Genomic DNA, 23,974 nt, shown 5'->3' with positions numbered 1-23,974 from the left:
AGTGGATCAGGGTGGTTATGGGAGTTGTAGTTTACAGGCAGCGCTGCTTCTGTTACCAGCTATAGCCAGTCTAATTCTCGGCTCCCTTTAATACAGGGATACATGACTGAATTCAGTATTTTATGTTCGTTTGGGGTTTGTTTTTACTGTGGTGGTTTGTGAGAGACGTTTTATTTGATCTCTGATCGTTTTCTAGTCTTTTCTTTATTTTATTTCCCAATAAAGTGTGGTAATCGGCCAGTGAAAGCTCTGCTTTCCTTCATATGAAAAGCCAAGGGCAGTTTTTTTTTCTTCAGAATCAGAAACCTGGGCTCCGTGTCAGTCTTGTGTTCTGTCCTGCCGTTTAGACATTTCATGTGGACGATTCTCTGTCCACAGAGGGACTGTGTCGTGAGAGGTAGTTTTAACACACTCCCTTGAGCGCTGGTTAGTGTGGTAATTGTGAGACGCTCCCTAGAGCAAGCGGGTTAGAAGATGGCGACAGACCTGATGTTTTAGTAAGAAGTGAAGTTAAACACATTCCTGGTGTTGTGTTCAGCTGTGTTTAATATATATAAACTAACCCAAAACACGAGAGACTGCATCGGGAGATTACTGCACTGCTTCGGCGGTTTGTGTATTCAACATCATTATCTGAGGGATTATTTTTGAGACTTTGGCATGTACAGTATTTAAATATATTTAATTTCGCTTATTTTAGTTCCTCTGTCCTGAAACAAAACACTCTACAATGCGTTACTTGTTTGCCACTTTTGTTTTAATTCTTGCCGTGTCCAGACTCTCAGAACAAACTGAAAAGCTCCTAATTCTGCATCTCCAACCACATTTGAAATATTTCACTTTGTTCACTTTGTGACGCAGTGCTGTACCGCGGGAAAACACTGTTGACAAAATGAATATCGAACTTCGAGCTGTTCAATTATTCTCTTAGAAATACATTTTATTATACAAATAAATTCAACTGCTTGACTAAAAATGTCTCTATGACTACAATGTTGTAAAAACAATGTTGTAAAAGGTCTGTTCCATATCAGACAGGTCTCAACTAAAATACTTAGTATAATTATTATAATTTAATTATAATAATTATAATTAAAATTTAGTCTGCTAGACTAAATTAAATGTTGGTGACTAGAAAGTGACTGACTAATAGATACTGACAGACTGTGTGTTTCACACTGACAGACTGAAGGAACTGAGTCTCTTTAGTCTGAAGGGAGTGTCCCACACTGACAGACTGAAGGAACTGAGTCTCTTTAGTCTGAAGGGAGTGTTCCACAGTTAATCTAGTGAATCTGTATCTAGTGAAGCAGTCTGTACAGTAAAGTCTCAGTTCAGTTCTATAGTGTTACATTTAGAGATGCGCAGTTAAAACATAGTTTTTCCGTTTTTAAAGTGCAAATGTTTTTGCAAAATGTATGATGTTTTTCTGTGTCTGTCAATGACATTCCTGTAGTTAGCAATCAGGACCTCCACTGGTCATGTTAGTGGTCTGTCTTTGATGGTGTTGAGGAGAAGGAGGAGAACTCATAGACTCACAGGACACTTCCAGGAGAGAAACTGTGCAGGAGGTTGCTCTGAGGCTCCTGTCAAGATTCTGATCACCCAGCAAATAAACCTGTGAACTTTGGTTTCACTGGTTTCTTGCCTAAATAATGCTTTTACATATGAAGTAATGTGGTTATACATGAATCAATGTTATACAGTACAATAATCATTTTAAATTTTAAAAACTGAATCAAAGTAAAATGATTACAGTGTCTTCACATTCATGATTTAAAAAGCAGTCCACCATACATGGACATTTTTTCCTACCATAATCACCCCCATTAATAAAGTTTTTTTTTAAACAATCCACAACCTGTGCAAGTAGTCTGTTGTTCTCAGGTAATTTAACACTGACTAAAACTAAAAGGAGCTTAGAAAACCTTTCTAAATCTCAAACACTTTAAGGCCTTGATGAAAGCTCAAGTTCCAAGGATTCTTCTCTTTTCATCATGGAATAAACCTATTACTTGTTCCTTATAAGCTTTATAATGTTGGAACAAGCACATTAAAACCACAACCCACTGTAAATTAGCAAGTTAAAGACTTTGATGGACCAAATATTTCTGCATAATTAAAATATTTATGAAGAAGGTGGAAGGTTGTGTACTTTTGTCCAACTGAGAAATCTTGCTTTTCTAAAATATACTTACAGATGGAGCCATTCAAAGTGCGCGGCACAGACACGTACCGCGGGTAATTGGCTATGGCCTCGCGCATCGTGACGCAAAATACCGCGGTACGTGATTGGTTGACCGACAGGGGCATTCATGGTGCGTTGGTCGGTCGTAGAAAGATTTAAATGTCTTAACTGTGCCCGTTTAAGTATTGAATATTTATATGGAATTTTACCACTGAAGGGAAATCTTAGTAGCTGAGCATAAAAAGAATAGGAGCATACTGCAACGCGTGTGAAGGCCATAAACGATATTAATTTTGGAACATAAACATACAGTATATGGCTGGTCTCGGTACTTTAAAGAAAACATACACACCAGTATTCCATTTCTCCCTAAACATTTTAAGCATCGAAGTCTTCAACTAACGTGATACCGGAGTCAACAAGCATACTTTTAGAATTTGATTAAAAGGGAATATAATATGGAATCGTGTATCTTAAGAAATTAATAACGATATAATTATATTCATGTACTGCAACACAAGAATAGTACACGCTGTACAATGTCTGCTGATACTGTTTCTGTATGGCTTTTTCAACAGACCTCATGTGACCTTGCCAGTGGCGCTGTGGGTTAGGTTCCTGACTCATACATCACAGGTTGGGTGTTTGAATCCAGCTGGAGCAAAGACTTTTTTTTTGAACAAACATTTCTTTGAAAAAATAAAACTTTTCCCTGGGTCAGAGATTAAATAAAACTGCACTCGCACCAAACAAATTACCACACACTGAACACTGAACATGTTAACCCAACTATGTCTCACAATACTTTTATGGTACATTACTTTGCTAAAATGTATTTAAAAATAAAAACGATTACAAACGCCAGCAGAGAGAGAGACACACACACAGTTCTTCGTTGTCAAAAAGTAATTGTTTTTTACTTTGTCAGCACCCAGACAAACGCAAACGCGTTATTAATGAAATGCTTTTATTCATTCTTAATCAGACTCACAAGTTGTCATCTGTTGTTGAAGCTCTGTGAGACTAAACTCACACATGGCTAGACTTGACTATTTAACCGTGAGATTATGTTTATGTTTCTTAATCTTCCTTGTTATGCACTGAGAATGATAAGCACCCCAAACACGAGGGTGGCGTAGCGGTCGGCTCTGGCTTTCCCATCTATACCGATACACTGAAGTACAACCCCCCTCCTTGAGTGATGGGCAACAGTTGGATATCTGGGAGAACTGTTCGTCCCACTGGCGTCTGTGAATTCCTCAGGTTTATATCGTCTTTCATTTTGTTCCGTTATAAAATTTAAGAAACATTTCATCGATACAAACACCACAAAATTATTTTCGATTGTATTTCTAAATGTTATGTTACACTTACAGTAGTTCACTGTTTTAAATACATCTAATTAAGAAAGTTAGGTGTTAGCATAAACTATTAGTAATCGATAATATTGAATTAGCACTGTAATAAGTTGTTGCACTTTCCCCCACATCTTGTAAAAACATATTTTCATTGTTTAAATATACATTAAATCTGACTATCATATAATAAGTTAAATACAAAACCAAAGAAAAAACAGGGTAAAATATAATTCAAAATATTTTGCTAACAATGTTAACTTTATAAATAATCAATTGTATTAACTAAGGAGTAGGATGGCATTTCTTTGAAAAAATAAAATAGCAATATTATGGATAATTAATTGACTTTTTATATTTCTAAATATCACAACATGTTCGAATCCAAGTCATTTTTAATAACAATGGGTAAACTGGGTAAACTATCACAAAGAGCTCGCTGGCAGGTGGTGACGGAGAGGAAAAATAAAGGCAGCTTTTAACTCCGCAAGTCTGAGTTTTTGGGTCCGTCCTATCCGAACCCGACTCCTATTGCCAGAAAGCTCTGAATTGCGTTTTGTCTTTTTTTAAATTACAACCCAAAAGTCTTAATTCCGTCTTAATTAAACGTTTAAAATACACGATTCGAATCGAAAGAAATCCTCTTCCTGGTATGTAGAACAGACCAGCAGGTCTTTTTTCCCCAATCAGAGGGGTGTCAGATGGTGTCAGCCAATCACCATTCTGAAGCCTACCATAATCTCTGGTATAGGGACACCCCAGAATACTGGTCTTGGTACCGTATTTCACAGAACAAATACACACCAGTATTCCATTTCTCCCGTGTCCTGTCACAGTGCAGTAGGAAGTGCACCTCTGTCTCTATTTCTCCCTGCTTGCTGGCAGTGGGAGCACAGCCTGTCCTATCTGGGTAACCAGGTGTTTCACGCATGAAAAGGGGTTATTAACAATCCAAACCTGTTTTATTTATTTTATTTTTATTTAGATTAAGAGTTCCCGTCACCCCCATTTCCATTTAAATCGCAAACCCGTGTTTAATTAAATGTCTTTATACACAGCTGTATGGGCTCCACCATCCAGGACAGGAGGCTCTACTGTACACAGAGAGGGGCAGGAGGGGGGAACAAGCTGTCCAGCCATGTGGAATACTACAGAACCCTAAACAGACAATACACAGGGGGAGGGCGAGAGAGAGAGAGAGAGAGAGAGAGAGAGAGAGAGAGAGAGAGAGAGAGAGAGAGAGAGAGAGAGAGAGAGGGTGGGCGAGCGAGAGAGTTTTTTGCCCTCTGCCAATCACCATTCTGAAGCCTCTAGTATAGGGACTCTACTGTACACATAGAGGGGCGGGAGGGGGGGTCAAGCCGATACATACTCTTAAAGTTTGATTAATAGGGAATTATCTTTCATCTAAAATCTAAAAGCTAAAATCCTGCTTGAATCCTTCTAAACTAAAAATTAGGCTCGAGAAGAGGCTCTGGTGAAATTTATCTTTTTTAAATTTATCTTTTTTTCTTGGAAAAACATCTTACCCGCTGCGATCCGGGTAAGGATCACAGAAGGATTAAAAGAAGCCAGACAGGCAGGGGGAAGAGTGAGTTCTAAATAAAGAGGTATCCAGGTAACAGTGAAGGTAACAGCCACAGACGTGGCCTACTTACCCCACCAGGGTTACCCTACTCTCGCGGAGGAGGCCCACTGGGAGATAGCGCTGCAGGCGTTCCTCTGGGCCCTGGCGCCCACTGAGGTGCAGCGCCACGTGATGCTGGCCGCGCCGGTCCCCTTGGAGCAGGCCCTGGCTCTAGCTGAGCAGGCTGATGCCGTATTCCTGGAGACCGGTGGGCGCCAACGGAGGGGCGCACGGGGAATCAGATGGGGAGGAGGAGACAGCCAGAGCAGCGACGCCAGGGGAGTGACGACGGTGGGTCATCTGCCACCGCTGTGGGGAGAGGGGGCACATCGCCCAGGAGTACCGGGCGCTGGAGCCCCGGGAACTCCGGAGGCCATCGGGAAACGGGAGCGGGGCAGCCTAAAGAGGGGAAGGCCACCTCTGCTTCCCGCTCTGGTCATCCCACACACCCCGACACCTCCCGCCCCGCCCGCCACGAGACTGATTCGTTCCCCCTGCCCCACCAACTCTCGCCGGCCCAAGTCAAGGCAACCAGCCACCTGCTGCAACCAGTCCAACCCCAGGATACAGTCCTCACAGACTGGGGCACGGTACTGTAGAAGGGGTGTTTCACCCTCGCAGCCCCAAACCGCACGGTGAGCACCCTGGGGGTCCGGCTGCCTCGGTGCCCGGCAGGGTGATGGTCAAACCGGTGTCCACGAGGGCCTGGCAGGGTGATGGTCGAACCGGTGTCCACGAGGGCCTGGCAGGGTCTGCCCTCGGTGAGGCAGGGAAGGAATAAGCCAACTCTTCCCACAGCAGGCAGGGAGAAGCGCTCCTTGCTTAGAATAGCAATATTATGGACAATCAATTGACAATAAATATAGAAAAGCACATATTAAATTTGGGAAATTTGGTTTCAAAAGTCCTCATATCAACAACGCCTCTACTGCATTCCTCTACAGTGTGCTAATCTATTGTAGCGCACTCGCCCCCCTCTTAGGCTGCGCAAACGGTCTTTTAGATTTTTATAGAGAAATGGAGGCTGTACAGTATGCGTTACAATATAAACATTTACTGTCAACCTTTAAATCAACAATTGATTCAACAATTGATTCAAAGACGATTCAAAGACGATCTTACAAAGCGCAATGAAACCTATTACTCGATTCTTATGGACTCCCGGTCCCGCTAGGGATGAAAAATAACATGGAATCGCATATCTAAAGAAATAACAGTATACAGTAACTATGTTCATGCACAAACAGTAGCATGTTACATTATTAATTTGGGTGTCTCCTCTTGCCAGAAAGCGCTAAATTGCATTTTGAGTGCGGTTTTGGGTTTTGTAAAATTACAACCCATAAATAAGCTGATACTGTTTAGACTTTTAATTAATTTAAACTATTACAGCAGCACAATGTGCTTTTTCATGCAGATGGCTGGTGGCATGTTCCATAAGAGTACGGTAATTAAAAACCATTAATATTTCGTTGGAGTTTAAATAAAGTTGATGTTTTATCTAGGGGACTTCTAAACTGTGAAAACATGTGTCTGTCTTTCCGTGGGGGGAAGGGAATCTTCTTCCTCACCTTCAACCTTATCGCTCCCCCTTCACTCTCCCCATCTGATTAAGAATGAATAAAAGCATTGTATTTTTGTCTGGGTGCTGACAAAGTAAGCACTCTCTCTCTCTGTGGCGTTTGTAATTGTTTTTACTTTTAAATACATTTTAGCAAAGTCATGTATTTTAAAAATCTTAGGATTTCTATATTTATGTCTTTATTTAGTGGTTTCATTAGTGACAAAGGCTAAACTTTCTTGGAAAAATGTCTTTTATGTAAACCATGTTTGCTATTAATTCATTTAGGGCTTACTGACAGAATTGCTGTTTTTTATGCATGGCAAAAAATTTCGGTGCCGTCGTCTCCGCTTTAAAGGTACCCCCGTGCTGGAAGAATTTCACCTCGGAATGTTTGCCCAGCGTACTAATATAGGCACATCCCGGAATTCTGACTTCACTGTGTAATGAAGAAATATTAAAGACTACTTAGCATAGATAAAAAGCTATATCCCATGGTATAAGTATCTTATACACATATCTTTTTCTGTTGTCTTTGTTGATCTCTTGAGGATCCTTGTGATATTTTGAGCTCTCGTTGAATGATAAAAGTGTCGCACTTTAAATAATTTTCGTTGTTAGAAATTATGAAACGCTCTGTTAAAAGCAAGGGAGTTTTTCTGTCTGTTATAGTAAAAGGAAATGCCCGAAGAACTAGAGATTGGACAGTTTTTCAGTGCTTGTACAATCGATGGAAATGTTCAAATAAATGTGCTAAAGAAATAAAAAAGTTATTCCTTTATCATATTGGTAGCTAATGTCCCATCCTTGTTAGTTAGATCACGGAATGCTGTGGTGGCTGTTACTTTTTGCCGGCTGGGCAGCTTGTCCCCCTCCCGCTGCAGACTCGACCACTTGAAAATACCTGTGAAGCAGGTTTAGTTCGTCACAGCAAGCACTCCCGCAGAGGGTGATGAAAAACACATGAGAGACTTTGGTGCTTAAAATGTTTAGGGAGAAATGGAGTATTGGTGTGTGACTTGGGGAGTTAAAAGCTGCCTTGATTTTATTTCTTTCCGTCACCACCTGCCAGCGAGCTCTTCTACATTGTGCTGCTGTAATACAGTTTAAATTGTACTTCATTGAACTTTGACAGATCGTCTTTAAATCAACTGTTGATTTAAAGTTTGACAGTAAATGTTCATATTGTAAACCATACAGCCTCCATTTCTGTATAAAAATGTAGCCTAAGAGGGGGGGTCTGCTCTCACAATCCTTCATACTGTACACTCAAGTGAAAAATGAATAACGCCAATGTAAACGTCGTATTTACAATTTGTTGATAATAAAAATGTTAAGTTCTCTAAAGCTTTGTGATAGTTTACCCAGTTTACCCATTGTTATTAAAAATGACTTGGATTCGAACATGTTGTGATATTTAGAAATATAAAAGTCAATTAATTGTCCATTTCTATATGTATGTCTTTATTTAGTGGTTTCATTAGTGACTTTGCTGTCTTGCTGATAGGTTAAGCTTTCGAAACTCAGCCCCAAAGTCATGTGACTGATTTTTCGCCCTGTTTCGTTGGTTAAACGCAATGATCACAAGCACCACCATGGTAACTGGGATGTGTAGTTTTTAATTCAGTTTGAATTATAACTGTACGTACTGTCTTCATATTTGGCCAGGGCTTTAAAGAGAAGGCGCGCCAAAAATATTCGGTGCCGTCGTCTCCACTTTAAAGGTCCCCCCGTGCTGGAAGAATTTCACCTCGGAACGTTTGCCCAGCGTACTAATATAGGCACATCCCGGAATTCTGACTTCACTGTGTAATGAAGAAATATTAAAGACTACTTAGCATAGATAAAAAATCTTGGATTCCCATCGACAGTTTCTTATTCAGTACACATATATTATTCTGTTGTCTTTGTTGATATCTTGAAGTATTACAATATGTCTCTATATAGCAGGTGGTTACAGCTTTTTAGTATAGATTTTACATCTACTGTATTGCTTTGAGATGCCACTTTTAAAGGTGATATATAAAATAAAGTTTTTTATTATTGTTATAGAGAAACATGATCAGATTCTCCCTGGTTCAGATAAAAAGATCTAAAGTATACTAGTTTGTCACTCTTCTCATCCCCTCTTTGCTAAATGGCTTTTGAATAGAGTCACATGAAGAGAGAGGTGAAACAGCCCTACACAGCCCTGTCGCAGTTATTAATTTCTTTAGATACGAGTTTCTTTTAATACAGTCTTTGTTGTGCTCTTGAGGATCCTTGTGATATTTTGAGCTCCGGTTGAATGATGAGTGTCGCAGTTTAAATAATTTTTATAGTTAGAAATTATGAAACGTTCTGTTAAAAGCAAGGGAGTTTTTATGTCTGCTACAGTAAAAGAAAATGCCTGACAAAGTAGGGCTTAGACAGATTCCAAGTGCATTTTTGCAATTTACGTTTTATTGTGCATTGTGCTGCTGTAATACAGTTTAAAATAATTAAAAGTCTAAACAGTATCAGCTTTATTTATGGGTTGCAATTTAAAAAAAGTCAAAAACCGCACTCAAAATACAATTGAGAGCTTTCTTGCAAGAGGAGACACCCAAATTAATAATGTAACATGCCACTGTTTGTGCATGAACAAGGTTATACTGCTATTTCCTTAGATATGCGATTCCATGGGTTTTTTTTTTTGAATCCCCGGCGGAACCAAGTAACAGGTTTATTCCATGCTGAAAAAAAGAAGAAAGAAAACACATTCCATAAGAATCAGCGCTTTCTTCACCTTCTCAAAACGCTTTACAGGATCAAAAGAACAATAACAACAACAACAATATTGTATTTCATTGCACTTTGACAGATCGTCCTTAAATCAATTGTTGACTCTTCTCTCTTTACTAATTGTATGGAGTGACTGAGCTCCGCTCTGTACCACACAATGATCCCCCCACAATGATCCCCCCAGATCCCCCAGATCCCCCCAGAGTCTCTGCCCAGGTGATTTGGGGTTTTTTGACAGAGGGCAAAAAACTCTCTCTCTCGCTCATCCAACCCCCCCTCCTCTCTCTCTCTCTCTCGCTCGCCCTCCCCCTGTGTATTGTCTGTTTAGGGTTCTGTAGCATTCCACATGGCTGGACAGCTTGTTCCCCCCTCCTGCCCCTCTCTGTGTACAGTAGAGCCTCCTGTCCTGGCTGGTGGAGCTCATACAGCTGTGTATAAAGACATTTAATTAAACACGGGTTTGCGATTTAAATGGAAATGGGGGTGACAGGAATTCTTAATCTAAATAAAAATAAAATAAATAAAACAGGTTTGGATTGTTAATAACCCCTTTTCATGTTTGACACACCTGGTTACCCAGAGAGGACAGGCTGTGCTCCCACTGCCAGCAAGCAGGGAGAAATAGAGACAGAGTTGCACTTCCTACTGCACTGTGACAGGACACGGGAGAAATGGAATACTGGTGTGTATTTTTTCTGTGAAATACGGTACCAAGACCAGTATTCTGGGTTGTCCCTATACCAGAGATTATGGTAGGCTTCAGAATGGTGATTGGCTGACACCATCTGACACCCCTCTGATTGGGGAAAAAAGACCTGCTGATCTGTTCTACATACCAGGAAGAGGATTTCTTTCTATTCGAATCGTGTATTTTAAACATTTAATTAAGACAGAATTAAGACTTTTGGGTTGTAATTTAAAAAAAGACAAAACGCAATTCAGAGGTTTCTGGCAAGAGGAGTCGGGTTCGGATAGGTCGGACCCAAAAACTCAGACTTGCGGAGTTAAAAGCTGCCTTTATTTTTCCTCTCCGTCACCACCTGCCAGCGAGCTCTTTGTGATTGTTTACCCAGTTTACCCATTGTTATTAAAAATGACTTGGATTCGAACATGTTGTGATATTTAGAAATATAAAAATTCAATTAATTATCCATAATATTGCTATTTTATTTTTTCAAAGAAATGCCATCCTACTCTTTAGTTAATACAATTGATTATTTATAAACAGTTAACATTGTTAGCAAAATATTTTGAATTATATTTTACCCTGTTTTTTCTTTGGTTTTGTATTTAACTTATTATATGATAGCCAGATTTAATGTATATTTAAACAATGAAAATATGTTTTTACAAGATGTGGGGGAAAGTGCAACAACTTATTACAGTGCTAATTCAATATTATCGATTACTAATAGTTTATGCTAACACCTAACTTTCTTAATTAGATGTATTTAAAACAGTGAACTACTGTAAGTGTAACATAACATTTAGAAATACAATCGAAAATAGTTTTGTGGTGTTTGTATAGATGAAATGTTTCTAAAATGTATAACGTAACAAAATTAAAGACGATAAAAATATGTGGAATTCACAGACGCCAGTGGGACGAACAATTCTCCCAGATATCCAACTGTTGCCCATCACTCAAGAGAAGGAGGGGGGTTGTACTTCAGTGTATCGGTATAGATGGGAAAGCCAGAGCCGACCGCTACGCCGCCCTCGTGTTTGGGGTGCTTATCATTCTCAGTGCATAACAAGGAAGATTAATAAACATAAACATAATCTCACGGTTAAATAGTCAAGTCTAGCCATGTGTGAGTCTAGTCTCACAGAGCTTCAACAACAGGTGACAACTTGTGAGTTCGATTAAGAATGAATAAAAGCATTTCATTAATAATGCGTTTGCGTTTGTCTGGGTGCTGACAAAGTAAAAAACAATTACTTTTTGACAACGAAGAACTGTGTGTGTGTCTCTCTCTCTGCTGGCGTTTGTAATCGTTTTTATTTTTAAATACATTTTAGCAAAGTAATGTACCATAAAAGTATTGTGAGACATATTTGGGTTAACATGTTCAGTGTTCAGTGTGTGGTAATTTGTTTGGTGCGAGTGAAGTTTTATTTAATCTCTGACCCATTCAAAGAAATGTTTGTTAAAAAAAAAAGTCATGGCTCCAGCTGGATTCAAACACCCAACCTGTGATGAATGAGTCAGGAACCTAACCCACAGCGCCACTGGCAAGGTCACATGAGGAGTGTTGAAAAAGCCCTACAGAAACAGTATCAGCAGACAATGTACAGCGTGTACTATTCTTGTGTTGCGGTACATGAATATAATTATATCGTTATTAATTTCTTTAGATACGTGATTCCATATTATATTCCCTTTTAATCAAATTCTAAAAGTCTGCTTGTTGACTCCGGTATCACGTTAGTTAAAGACTTTGATGCTTAAAATGTTTAGGGAGAAATGGAATACTGGTGTGTATGTTTTCTTTAAAGTACCGAGACCAGCCATATACTGTATGTTTATGTTCCAAAATTAATATCGTTTATGGCCTTCACACACGTTACAGTATGCTCCTATTCTTTTTATGCTCAGCTACTAAGATTTCCCTTCAGTGGTAAAATTCCATATAAATATTCAATACTTAAACGGGCACAGTAAAGACATTTAAATCTTTCTACGACCGACCAACGCACCACGAGTGCCCCTGTCGGTCAACCAATCATGTACCGCGGTATTTTGCGTCACGATGCACGAGGCCATAGCCAATTACCCGCGGTACGTGTCTGTGCTGCGCACTTTGAATGGCTGCATCTGTAAGTATATTTTAGAAAAGCAAGTTTTCTCAGTTGGACAAAAGTACACAACCTTCCACCTTCTTCATAAATATTTTAATTATGCAGAAATATTTGGTCCATCAAAGTCTTTAACTTGCTAATTTACAGTGGGTTGTGGTTTTAATGTGCTTGTTCCAACATTATAAAGCTTATAAGGAACAAGTAATAGGTTTATTCCATGCTGAAAAGAGAAGAATCCTTGGAACTTGAGCTTTCATCAAGGCCTTAAAGTGTTTGAGATTTAGAAAGGTTTTCTAAGCTCCTTTTAGTTTTAGTCAGTGTTAAATTACCTGAAAACAACAGACTACTTGCACAGGTTGTGGGTTGTTTTAAAAAAAACTTTATTAATGGGGGTGATTATGGTAGGAAAAAATATGTAAAAGCATTATTTAGGCAAGAAACTAGCAAAACCAAAGTTCACAGGTTTATTTACTGGGTGATCAGAATCTTGACAGGAGTCTCAGAGCAACGTCCTGCACAGTTTCTCTCCTGGAAGTGTCCTGTGAGTCTATGAGTTCTCCTCCTTCTCCTTTCCTGAACACAGAGGATACAGCACCTCAACACCATCAAAGACAGACCACTAACATGACCAGTGGGAGGTCCTGATTGCTAACTACAGAAATGTCATTGACAGACACAGAAAAACATCATACATTTTGCAAAAACATTTGCACTTTAAAAACGGAAAAACTATGTTTTAACTGCGCATCTCTAAATGTAACACTATAGAACCAATAACTGAACTGAGACTTTTCTGTACAGACTGCTTCACGAGATACAGATTCACTAGATTAACTGTGGGACACTCCCTTCTGACTAAAGAGACTCAGTTCCTTCAGTCTGTCAGTGTGGGACACACAGTCTGTCAGTATCTATTAGTCAGTCACTTTCTAGTCACCAACATTTAATTTAGTCTAGCGGACTAAATTTTAATTATAATTATTATAATTAAATTATAATAAGTATTTTAGTTGAGACCTGTCTGATATGGAACAGACCTTTTACAACATTGTAGTCATAGAGACATTTTTAGTCAAGCAGTTGAATTTATTTGTATAATAAAATGTATTTCTAAGAGAATAACTGAACAGCTCGAAGTTTGATATTCATTTTGTCAACAGTGTTTTCCGCGGTACAGCACTGCGTCACGAAGTGAACAAAGTGAAATATTTCAAATGTGGTCGGAGATGCAGAATTAGGAGCTTTTCAGTTTGTTCTGAGAGTCTGGACACGGCTGGGATTAAAACAAAAGTGGCAAACAAGTAACGCATTGTAGCGCGTTTTGTTTCAGGACAGAGGAACTAAAATAAGCGAAATGAAATATATTTATATACTGTACATGCCAAAGTTTCAAAAATAATCCCCCAGATGATGATGTTGAATACACAAACTGCCGAAGCAGTGCAGTAATCTCCCGCTGCAGTCTCTCGTGTTTTGGGTTAGTTTATATATATTAAACACAGTTGAACACAACACCAGGAATGAGTTTAACTTCACTTCTTACTAGAACAGCAGGTCTGTCGCCATCTTCTAACCCGCTTGCTCTAGGGAGCGTCTCACAATTACCACACTAACCAGCGCACAAGGGAGTGTGTTAAAACTACCTCTCACGACACAGTACCTCTGTGAGTAGAGAATCGTCCACATGAAATGTCCAAACGGCAGGACGGAAGACAAGACTGACACGGAGCCCAGGTTTCTGTCTCTGAAGAAAAAAAACTGCCTCTGGCTTTCATATGAAGGAAAGCAGAGCTTTCACTGGCCCATTACCAAACTTTATAGGAAATAAAATAGAGAAAAGACTAGAAAACGATCAGAGATCAAATAAAACGTCTCTCACAAACCACCACAGTAAAAATAAACCCCAAACGAACATAAAATACCGAATATAGTCATGTATCCCTGTATTAAAGGGAGCCGGGTATTAGACTGGCTGTAGCTGGAAACAGAATCAGCACTGCCTGCAAACTACAACTCCCATAACCCCCCTGATCCACTTCCTGTCTGCGTCACAGTCCCTATTCCTCCTGGCTGTGGTGACGTCAGCGGGTCCCTCCCCGTTCTGGCAGCTTCACAGTCACCGGCGCGCGCAAGAGAGACTCACACGGGATTTCATTTTTAAAAGTTTATTTTCTCAAAATTAGAAACAAAACACAGCAGGGTTTCCAGAGATATTTACAAGTCAGGAGTACAGCAGGCTGGTAGCGAGTTATCTCGACCTCTCTCGTACATGTTATTTTTCCCCGTTTAAATGTGTTAAATTAAATATAGTAAATTAAACACGACACAACATCATCATTTCTACAATTACTACTATATTTCTGACCTCACAGTAAAGCCGTCTCCCAGTGTGAGCAGTGGACAGAGAGCTGGGAGAGAGTCAGCCTGTGTTCATGAGTCAGTGACGGGTTTAATCTCCACACTGACAGCAGGCAGCAGCTCAAGGTCTTTATACTCATCCACAGTCCAGAAGACAGGATAGATCTTCTCCCCCTGAGGGAAGACCATGTCAGTGAAAGTGTAGACATGAGCTCTGGACTCCACTGTGTAAAAGGAGACCTTCCTCTCCTCAATATCCACACACACCCCCAGCTTCCTGGGCCGCAGACTGCGGGAGAGAGGGGTCCGAGGGTCAGTGAGAGCAGAGAAACCAGACCGGTAAGAGTCCAGACACCAGTAACCCTGCTGGGGAGAGAAGCTGAACCCCCCTTTCCTCTCTGCAGACTCTCTGGTCACTCCTATTCTCCACCAGTCATTCACCTCCACCTCCCAGTAGTGTCTCCCTGAGGTGAAGGCCTCCCTGCTCACGACACAGGGCCACTGATCAAATCTGTGAGGATTGTCAGAGAGATCCTGTTCCTCCTCTCCCAGTCTCACTCTCTTCCCATCCTCAGACAGGCTGAGCCGACAGTGAGCTGTATCAGGGTCCAGAGTCACAGCAGCTGGGGAATAAAACACAAACATCACAACAGGCTCCTGCCGATCACAGTCCAACTCAAGTCCATCAGACTGTGAAATGTCTTTGTCCCCAAACACACCGAGAGAGAAACACCAGTCAATTACTAATGACTGCTCTTCCCTTCCAGAGAAACGACATCTTCTTCACTGTTTCACTAGTGTTACACATGGGAGTGGTCCCAATATCCTCTAAATACAAACATTAAACACTTGTTTTCACAGCGATGAAACTTTATTTTTTTAAACGACATTATTAATAAACACAGGACCGACCGGACTGCAGGAGAAACTACAGCCCGACCACTCGCTTTCAAACACTTCACAACCCACCACAGCGACCTGTATACTGTAAGAAACTGGACAGCCTGTCTGTTAAACCGGTTTATTTCAAATCCCAGTTCGGCAGCTCGTTCATCTTCTCTGAGACCATTTTCCTGACGACGCAGAATAAAAAAGTGCTGAATTCAAAGACTGAATACTGCTCGTTTGTTACAGAAAATATATATATATCATGGAGAAAGCAAAGCCTTACTGAAATATAAGAAAGCCTTCACACTTACTTTGAAATGCGAAGAAATATCCAGTGTTCAATTTAAAGCAGAAATAACACATCCAGAAAGACGAGAGAAACAGGCGCTCATACTGACTTCAGACTGCTCTCGCTCACTGTCCGCCTCTCTGATAGGAGACTCCAGCTGTCAATCAGTGAGCTCTGTCCACTGAGAGACGGGGGGCGGGGCTTATACATGGCTATAGCGAATGGGGGTTTTAATCGATTCAAGAAGCTTTATTCGCATGACTAATGAATACTGACTTAATACTCTCCTCATACTTAATAAATACTCTCCATCTATTTTCTGCCGGTCAATCTAGTGAAGATCAAAGAGATTCTTCTCAGTTCTTATTTTTTTACTCCTGGAGAATAGAAAGGCTGTAAAAAAGAGCCTGTCCAGTATAAATAGTCTCTTAATCATTGTCTGTAGCTCAAAACTACTAATAATGAAGTAGTAGATTTTTTTTTGGGGGGGGGGATATTTTTTCCTAGTGTGTGTACTGAGTAAGATATATAAAAAAACTGAGAGAAATCTGATGTTTTAAACTTGATGTCCAGGTGGTTCCTTGACCTCAAACCCTGAGCCAGGCCTGTACTCTCTACACCGTCCAAGATACTGCAAGATGTTCAGGACACAAACACTCCAGGTGGAAACAATCTTTGAGGGGCTGGGGGTTAAAGAGGTTCAGCTCCTGAAAACTGGAAACAAGTAAATCCTGACTGAATCACAATTTTAAACACAAAAAGCAACAACATGAACTGTTTAGCAATAAAGTTTATCTGCCTGATAATGTTTATTATTCCCCCAGTCTGAACGTACTCTGTATAGAAGCACATCCTGCCTGCACTGTGTTTGTATGAACATCCTATTAACACTGACAGAGGAAAGAGGGAAACAGAAGAAGAAAAGGTGATTTTATAATGTTTCTTCCTGCTGACCCATCAGCCTGGTTGACATGTGAAGAGAAGCAGCCATTTCTCAGACAAGAGAGAGGCCTACAGGCCCCAGAGGAGCCCCTGTACCAGAGTCCCACTGCTGCCTCTCACAAGAGGCTGTAAGTCTGTGAAACTGCAGGGAAGAGTACTGTCATTATACCATCCTTTTATTCCATCCTTTAACAGTGTTTCTCCTTAGGATTTGAATGGCTTGTTATTATGAGACTGGCTCTGCTCCTGATTCCTCCTGATATTCCACAGTTATTCCCAAATCCAGGGTCACTGGCTCTGCCACATTCAGCCTGTAGACCCTCATTCAAGAGTGAGCAGAGACCAGAGCATGTGGCCTTCAGGGAAAATGAGTTTTCTACACTGTCAGTCCCTCCAGGAGAGACTCATACTGGACATTAGACTGAAACACAGGACAGAGATAGAAATTCCCACCATGAAACTTTGATTGATCTTCACAGCCCACATGTAGGATGTTACAGAAACATGAGATTGAAATACTGTACATCTCCTTCTTTTTACATACCATGAATGACCATCTCACACTAAAGAGACCTTCTGGATTCAAGACCCCAATAACCCCAAAACAGCACCTCTGTCATCAAGAAGAGACAGACTTACCTGCAGCAGTGCACAGCCACTGCCATTCTGAAACACAGAGATGCAGACACTGTTAATTACAGTCACACACTGAAGCACAGAGACACAGACACTGTGAATCACAGTCACACACTGGACCACAGAGATACAGACACTGTTAATCACAGACACACACTGAAACAGAGTGATACAGACATTGTAATCTGGGACACACTCGAGCAGAGTGATACGGACACTGTTAATCACAGACACACACTGGGCTCCACATTGAGACAACGATGTCACTACAGTTTTCATTATGAATCTCATAGTACCAGAATTCAGGGGGTCAGAGGTAATGAAATTCACTGGAGACCAGTAATGCTCTCTTGAACTTTCAAGAGACTAAACGTTAAAATTACAAGAGAACTTCAGACATACTGTATCAGTATAAAAGATCAAGAGCTCAGCTTCATTAACACTGAAACCTCCTCTTTATTGCTCATGTTCTAAGAATTGAAAAAATTCATTAGAAATATAGAAGTAATTAAGAATGGACTTCTGTGATGTGTTATTTTTATGATACATTGTTAGTGTTGCCCAGGTCTTTCCTGATCCAACAGAATTGCCCATTTGGGAGCTCCTGCCCCCCAGTTTAAATACCCCTCTGTCCTCCACACACACTGACAGGGAGAGAGCTGGAGCCCAGCAGGAGCTGTGACTTTACACACAGTGGACTTACGCAGGTCAGGGATGGGGCTGCCTTCACCTGTACAGAAGAAAGGAGAGGGTCAGTACTGAGCTGTAGTGTCCTGGGGGACACTGTGTCCAGCACAGACAATACTGGGGTTATACCCCAGACAGGTGAACAGGGCAAAGGTCATGTAAAGATATAGTTTATAGTGTGACAGCGTGTGGGTAATCAGGCTGTGCTGTTCGCTGGCTTTATGTCTAATATCTCTGAAGGAGATCGAGCACCAGTGTGAAAACAGCTCACAACCAGCAGCCCACTGAGACCCAGCAGTGTGAGTCTGGCCAGTACCTGGATGGGAGACTCCTGGGAGAGCTGAGGCTGCTGCTGGAAGAGGTGTTAGTGGGGCCAGTAGGGGGCGCTCACCCTGCAAGCCCCAGTACAGTAATGGGGACACATATTATTCTCATGTAGGATCATGAGGTCAGCAGTGAAATAGTGTTCTTACCATCAGTTGTGTACATATTATAATAACGGATTTTATCATCTCTGTTTATTAAAATGCTCCACTGTGTAGGACTCATGATTTGTACCCATGACATGTAGTCTCCTACAGACTGTGAGCTTTTCATAGTAAAAAGGTTTTTATTTATGTTGGGTGATTTTATAGCTCAGTCAGTCCAGCACAGACATGGTTCCACTGGCTGAATGACAACATGATCACTGTGGAAGGAGATGAGGTTTTCCACAGGAATATGATGTGAACCTGCAGTGAATCTCAGTTTACACTGATTCTCATTCTCCTTGCTCTTTTATCAGTGCATTTCTCACCAGGAATCAATGCTCATTAATATTAGTGCTCAATAGCAGTACTGTGTCTGTATCTTCAACAGGAAACAGACCTACCTGCAGAACTGCACAGCCACTGCCATTCTGAAACACAGAGATACAGACACTGTTAATCACAGAAACAAACTGGTAGTAAGATGTCAGGACAGTCAGTACAGTCAGTCAGCAGAGTTTCATACAGCGTACATACGTGATTTTGGGATAGGAGCTTGCTTTACAGCATCTGCAGAGAGAGAGTAGATCTTTATTGTATTAAAGACCTTTATTGTTTCTTACCTGTTATTATAGCAGAGTTTATCCTACAGTCTGCAGTCAGTTCATTTCAGGATCCCCAGTCTCCACTGCAGTGTGGATCAGAGTGTCAGTGAGTGTGAGCAGCAGTGGCTGTAAGACTGGAGTCTCACTCAATAAGACTGAGCAGCACAAGGCAATAAGACACACAGACACATCACAGGACACCCTGGAGTCTGGTGCTTGAGCCACTGAGAGAGATAAGAAATAAACACAGTCTGCAGTCTCCAGCACTGAGGGATATTTCATATTTAAATAACCATCCATTGATACTGAATTCTGTTCCTTGTTCAGTCAGATGAGTGAAAGTGTGGGCTGCTCTCACACAGACTAAGTGTCCTGTACCCACAGTGACCAGTATCACTGACTGAGTGACCTGTACCCACAGTGACCAGTATCACTGACTGAGTGACCTGTACCCACAGTGACCAGTATCCAGACAAAATCCAGAAACCAAGGTGGAAAAAGCAAGCCAAAAATCCAGAAACCTAGAGGGAGTCTTGGGAAGATATCACAATGAAAGAGCCATGTAGCTCTCAAGGTCTAACCCACTGCTGAGCACTGTGGACACAGAGCAGGGTTCAGGAAGGCTGAAGGGGAGGCCTGGTGATGGGTTAACGAGGTCTGATTAACCTACACCTCCCCAGAGCAGATGAGGTTCATGCAATTGGCTTGGGTGCCCTCTGGTGGCAGGATGCTGGTACTGTAACAACCAGCTGTGTTGTTCCAGCTCTACAGACACTGTGTGTAACAGCAGGACACAGGCAGGACCCCCACAGTGTCAAGATACAGACTGTTCACTCAGGACAGGGGGCTGATGGCCTGTTGTCAGTCTGAAGGGAGACTTTTCAGACAAGAGTGGAGAACATGTGTCTTTGACACATTAGACTAGAGCAAAGATGACTGATATTCATACAAGCAGCATTTCTTACTTTATTGTTTGTGCTGCCAGTTAGTTTTTTTCGCCCATGCAAGTGGTCTAAAACTAAAGTTTTCATTAAAATATTAACTTTGAAAATGTGCATTTGGATCAAACTGAGAGGGAGTCAAAACTGAGTAAAATCTCCTTATTGACATTGTTGTACAGGAATTTCTCTTTTTCTCTGTAGCTTCTATTGCTTTTGTAAATCTTCACAACTGATCAAATACCTGTGTGTTACTGAAGAAAAATAAAGGAAGGATACACTCCAGTGCAATATAGTTCATCACAGTAGAGTACAGTAAACTGCAGAACATTTCAGTGAACTCAATTATGATTCATTAGTGTTTGTATTGGTGGATCTGTGATCTCACAGACACAGAAGATCACTTACCCAGTTCTGCGAGGATGACAGGAATGGCTGGAAATAATAAGACATGATTCAGACATGATTCAGACCATCAGAGCTCTGGTGTCTGATGACACTCAAATTGGTTTAGGTTTTCAATTTCAAATTGGAAGTTATTAATTGGAAGTTAATAGTTAATAGAAGTTAATAGCTCTTTCCATAAATAAACTGTCAATTATAAGAAAAGTGTTAATATACAAGTTGTTCTACATGGACCTTGTATCATAATAACATACAATTCAGTTAGAAAACTGATGCAGGATCATTTACAGAGGAGCTCCTGCTGAAATCACTACAGGACACAGCACAGAGAGTCTGACTGATTTACTCACCATTGAGTTTCTCCTCCCCTGTAAGAAACACAGACAGGACAGTCAGTGACACAGCATCAGGGCTGCGGAAGCTGGAAAAATACATTAGCGATGTTTTACAAATATTCACTGAACAAAAGAACATAAGAGACAGAATCCTTGCAGGTCGTTCTGCCCATCTAGCCATACATTTAACAGTAATTGATCCACAGATCTTATTCAACCCTTTCTGCTGTGAACTTCTACAGAACTGACCCCTCTTACTTCAATTCTCTCTGATAGATTGGAAAGTCTGTCACTCTCTCCAGGTCATCTGTGATTTCTGTGATAGATTAGCGGGTCCGACACTCTCTACCATTCATCTGTAATTTCCCCTTTAAGGGTCCACACCTCCTCCTGTCACATGATCATGTTTGACCAATGAACACAGAGCTCATGAATACACTGTTCCAGACTGAGGGACAGTCACTGCCATCAGGGGTGAAATAGACAGGAAGGGTTGGGGGTCTTTGAATGGGCTTGACTATGGTGACAAAGATAGATACTCTGGAATCAGAGGACTGCACTGTTCTGTAAGTGAATCCTTAAACTACTGCAGCTGTGTGTGGTTGTCAAATCTTATTCTAATATTAAAATTTAAATATTTATTTACCTGTTAGTGCCTTTCTGCATTAATCATACTGTGCAGTAGTGATAAACAATCTCATGAAATACAATGATTACATACAACCCTGCACAAACTACTGTACAGTATTTCACAATATTGTGTGACACTAACAGAAATATTTTTTTTCATAGGGTACACAGAATCATTTGAAATTGTGTATAAAAAGTTAAAAATATACTATACACAGAGGGTTTAAGAACATATTGTACTGTAATTTATAGCAATTGTAACAATCCTGGAGCCTGAGCACCTGACCTTCATCGTCCAGCTTGCCCTCTCCTCTCTCTATAAACAGAGTCCAGTTTCCTCTCTCTGTCTCTCTGGCCATCACTCTCTCCCTCTTTACCTTCTTCCTTCCTGCCCTATCTGAGTGACCAGCACGCCTGTGTCCCTAACAAGGACAAGAGGCCAGTTCACTGCACTCCCAGTCTCCTGCGTCTCTCGTCCTCCTGTGCAGAGGGAAACTACAGAGAATCGCTACAACATATTGTAGTTTCAAGAACTAAGGAGAAGGAACAGATTAAATGAAGCTTTTTTCACAAGTTCCACCTATTGTTCTGTTTTGACCAGCGAAGGGCTGATTGTGACTCACTGGTATAATGCAGTGACCTTACCATTCACTCAGGGTTTGATGTGTATTATAGATGTTTGTATTATAGATGGCTGCATCTGTAGCTCCCCTGGAGGGTAGTTCTCTATCAGGACTAGAAAATGCTCTGGCTCTTGAGCTAAAAGTTTTCATTTTTTAGTTCCCACTGGCTGTATTATAAATTATCAGTTTTTATCAAGCGGAATCTCCTGAGCTGCTCATACACAGAGGAATTTTAAATCTTTCCTGACACAGACATTCAGACACACATGTCTATTTATAATGAGCACATACTGTCCATTCTTCTCCACTGGATCACCAGAAGTACTGATGCTGCTACAGTAACAGCTGCTGTTAAGAAGAGAGCCACCATCCATCCAGAGGGAGCAGGGAAATAGTCTCCTGGAAAACAGGACAGGAATATTATCCCACAGGCACTGACAAACAATTATTAGGGTTTACTATTAGGGTTTGTTACTGTCAGTGTGAAGGAAGATTTTTGTTCAATTTATAATATAATGTACACATGTAGAATTAATGTTTAGCTGTACACTGATTCAACCCTGAATAGACCCCATGCAATATCATACTCTTCTGGGAAATATTGTTTTAGAATCACTCATTTTTATGTTTCTACTGCCCAGAGTAGTATTGTACATTTTGTATGGGTGTGAGTGATACTCCACTGCTCCTCTATTCGTACTGTCATGCTGGTATGACTCTCTTTATTTGTATGGTTGTGGTGTCACTCTGCAGTGGGTAGTATAATTCTGTTAGGGTCCATGTGTGTCAGGTCTCAAGTCTCTGTACACATGTCAACCAGGAAGCTTGTGTCATTATGTCTTGTAAAAAAATTTACAGCCTACAAACAGCATCAAACAACATCACAATCTGATGAATTACAACTAATGCATATACATTTTTTTAAATGAACTGTTTTTTTTTTTTCAAAACAGAACAGTATAATATATGAAGGAGTTTGTTGGACTTCACATATAAAATGTGTCCCTCTTATAAAATGACATTCATATTACAGAGGTGTTCAACCCACACAGACAGCTATCAGGTCTTCCTTATCAGTGACCACCATCAGACTGGTCAAAGGTCATTAAACAGTCACGTGTGACCAACTCTGTGTTTGACTACATCTGCTTGAAGACAGATTTGAAGGATAAAAATCAGACACTTCAGACCACAAACTCAGCAGAGAAATCTGTGTGAGTCAAGTGAGCAACCAGCACAAAAGACTACAGTATGGAGCAGAAATCGCTCTCTAGACAGGGAGCCATAAGACTGGCGCCAGTTGAAGTGTCTCAGTCAGGGAGACTGGTTGAGCCCAGATGCTGAATCACTCCAGTTGACGTGATGATGTCACAATGGAGCCAGACTGAAGCACAGAGCTCTGCTGTTGAGAGACAAAGATCCAGTCATGACAGCTGGAGAAATTAAATAGTCACAGTGCTCTTCACATGACTGAGAATGGTCTCCCACTAGACTTCATGGGTTTGCCTTAATGAAGACAGTTCAATTCAGTAGAAAAGCTGTCTTGTTGAAATCTAGTCTGTGGTGTACTGTGTGTTTTAAAACATCTTCAAGCTGATAGACTATGCCTGAGCACCACTGTACACATGTTATCTGCATTTGACTGTATCACCGGGCAAGACAGAGAATCAGTGCACCTGTCTCGTGGGTATTTATGTTGATAACACTCTTACTGACACACAATAATAAAGGGAAAGTAACAGTTAACTTGTTTAAAGAGAGAAAATTATGGGCAAAATGGTAAATGTAGCAGGAATTAAATCACGACTGTCAAAGAAATGTGAAGGAGAATTCTGGAGTTTATTTTCTTTTCTGTAGAGATTTGTTTTTGCATAA

The 23,974-nt window shown here is 40.7% G+C and overlaps 2 protein-coding genes across 9 annotated transcripts in view; one reads left to right on the top strand and one right to left on the bottom strand.

Annotated features, from left to right (window-relative positions):
- LOC107076270 (butyrophilin subfamily 2 member A2-like) overlaps positions 1-23,974 on the bottom strand; it is a 323,939-nt gene that overhangs the window by 87,809 nt on the left and 212,156 nt on the right. For 5 of the 7 annotated variants that reach the window (XM_069187874.1, XM_069187871.1, XM_069187868.1 and 2 more), the window contains 6 exons: positions 22,391-22,498; positions 20,862-20,879; positions 20,515-20,541; positions 19,101-19,133; positions 18,968-18,994; positions 18,113-18,139 (listed from right to left, as the gene is read on the bottom strand). In XM_069187874.1, coding sequence (XP_069043975.1) covers positions 18,113-18,139; positions 18,968-18,994; positions 19,101-19,133; positions 20,515-20,541; positions 20,862-20,879; positions 22,391-22,498 — 240 coding nt within the window. Of the gene's footprint in view, positions 1-14,445; positions 15,278-17,412; positions 17,440-18,112; positions 18,140-18,967; positions 18,995-19,100; positions 19,134-20,514; positions 20,542-20,861; positions 20,880-22,390; positions 22,499-23,974 lie in introns of those variants that run through there. The other 2 variants (XM_069187869.1, XM_069187870.1) reach the window with 2 other exon arrangements.
- Positions 1-23,974, top strand: part of LOC102682209 (uncharacterized) — a 131,390-nt gene that overhangs the window by 60,792 nt on the left and 46,624 nt on the right. The gene's annotated exons all lie outside the window — the stretch shown is intronic.

The sequence above is a fragment of the Lepisosteus oculatus genome, chromosome 4, assembly GCF_040954835.1.
Source record: "Lepisosteus oculatus isolate fLepOcu1 chromosome 4, fLepOcu1.hap2, whole genome shotgun sequence".
NCBI classification, from domain to species: Eukaryota; Metazoa; Chordata; class Actinopteri; order Semionotiformes; family Lepisosteidae; genus Lepisosteus; species Lepisosteus oculatus.
Note: the sequence above shows the minus strand (reverse complement) of the source record. Positions and strands in the feature narration are given on the sequence as shown.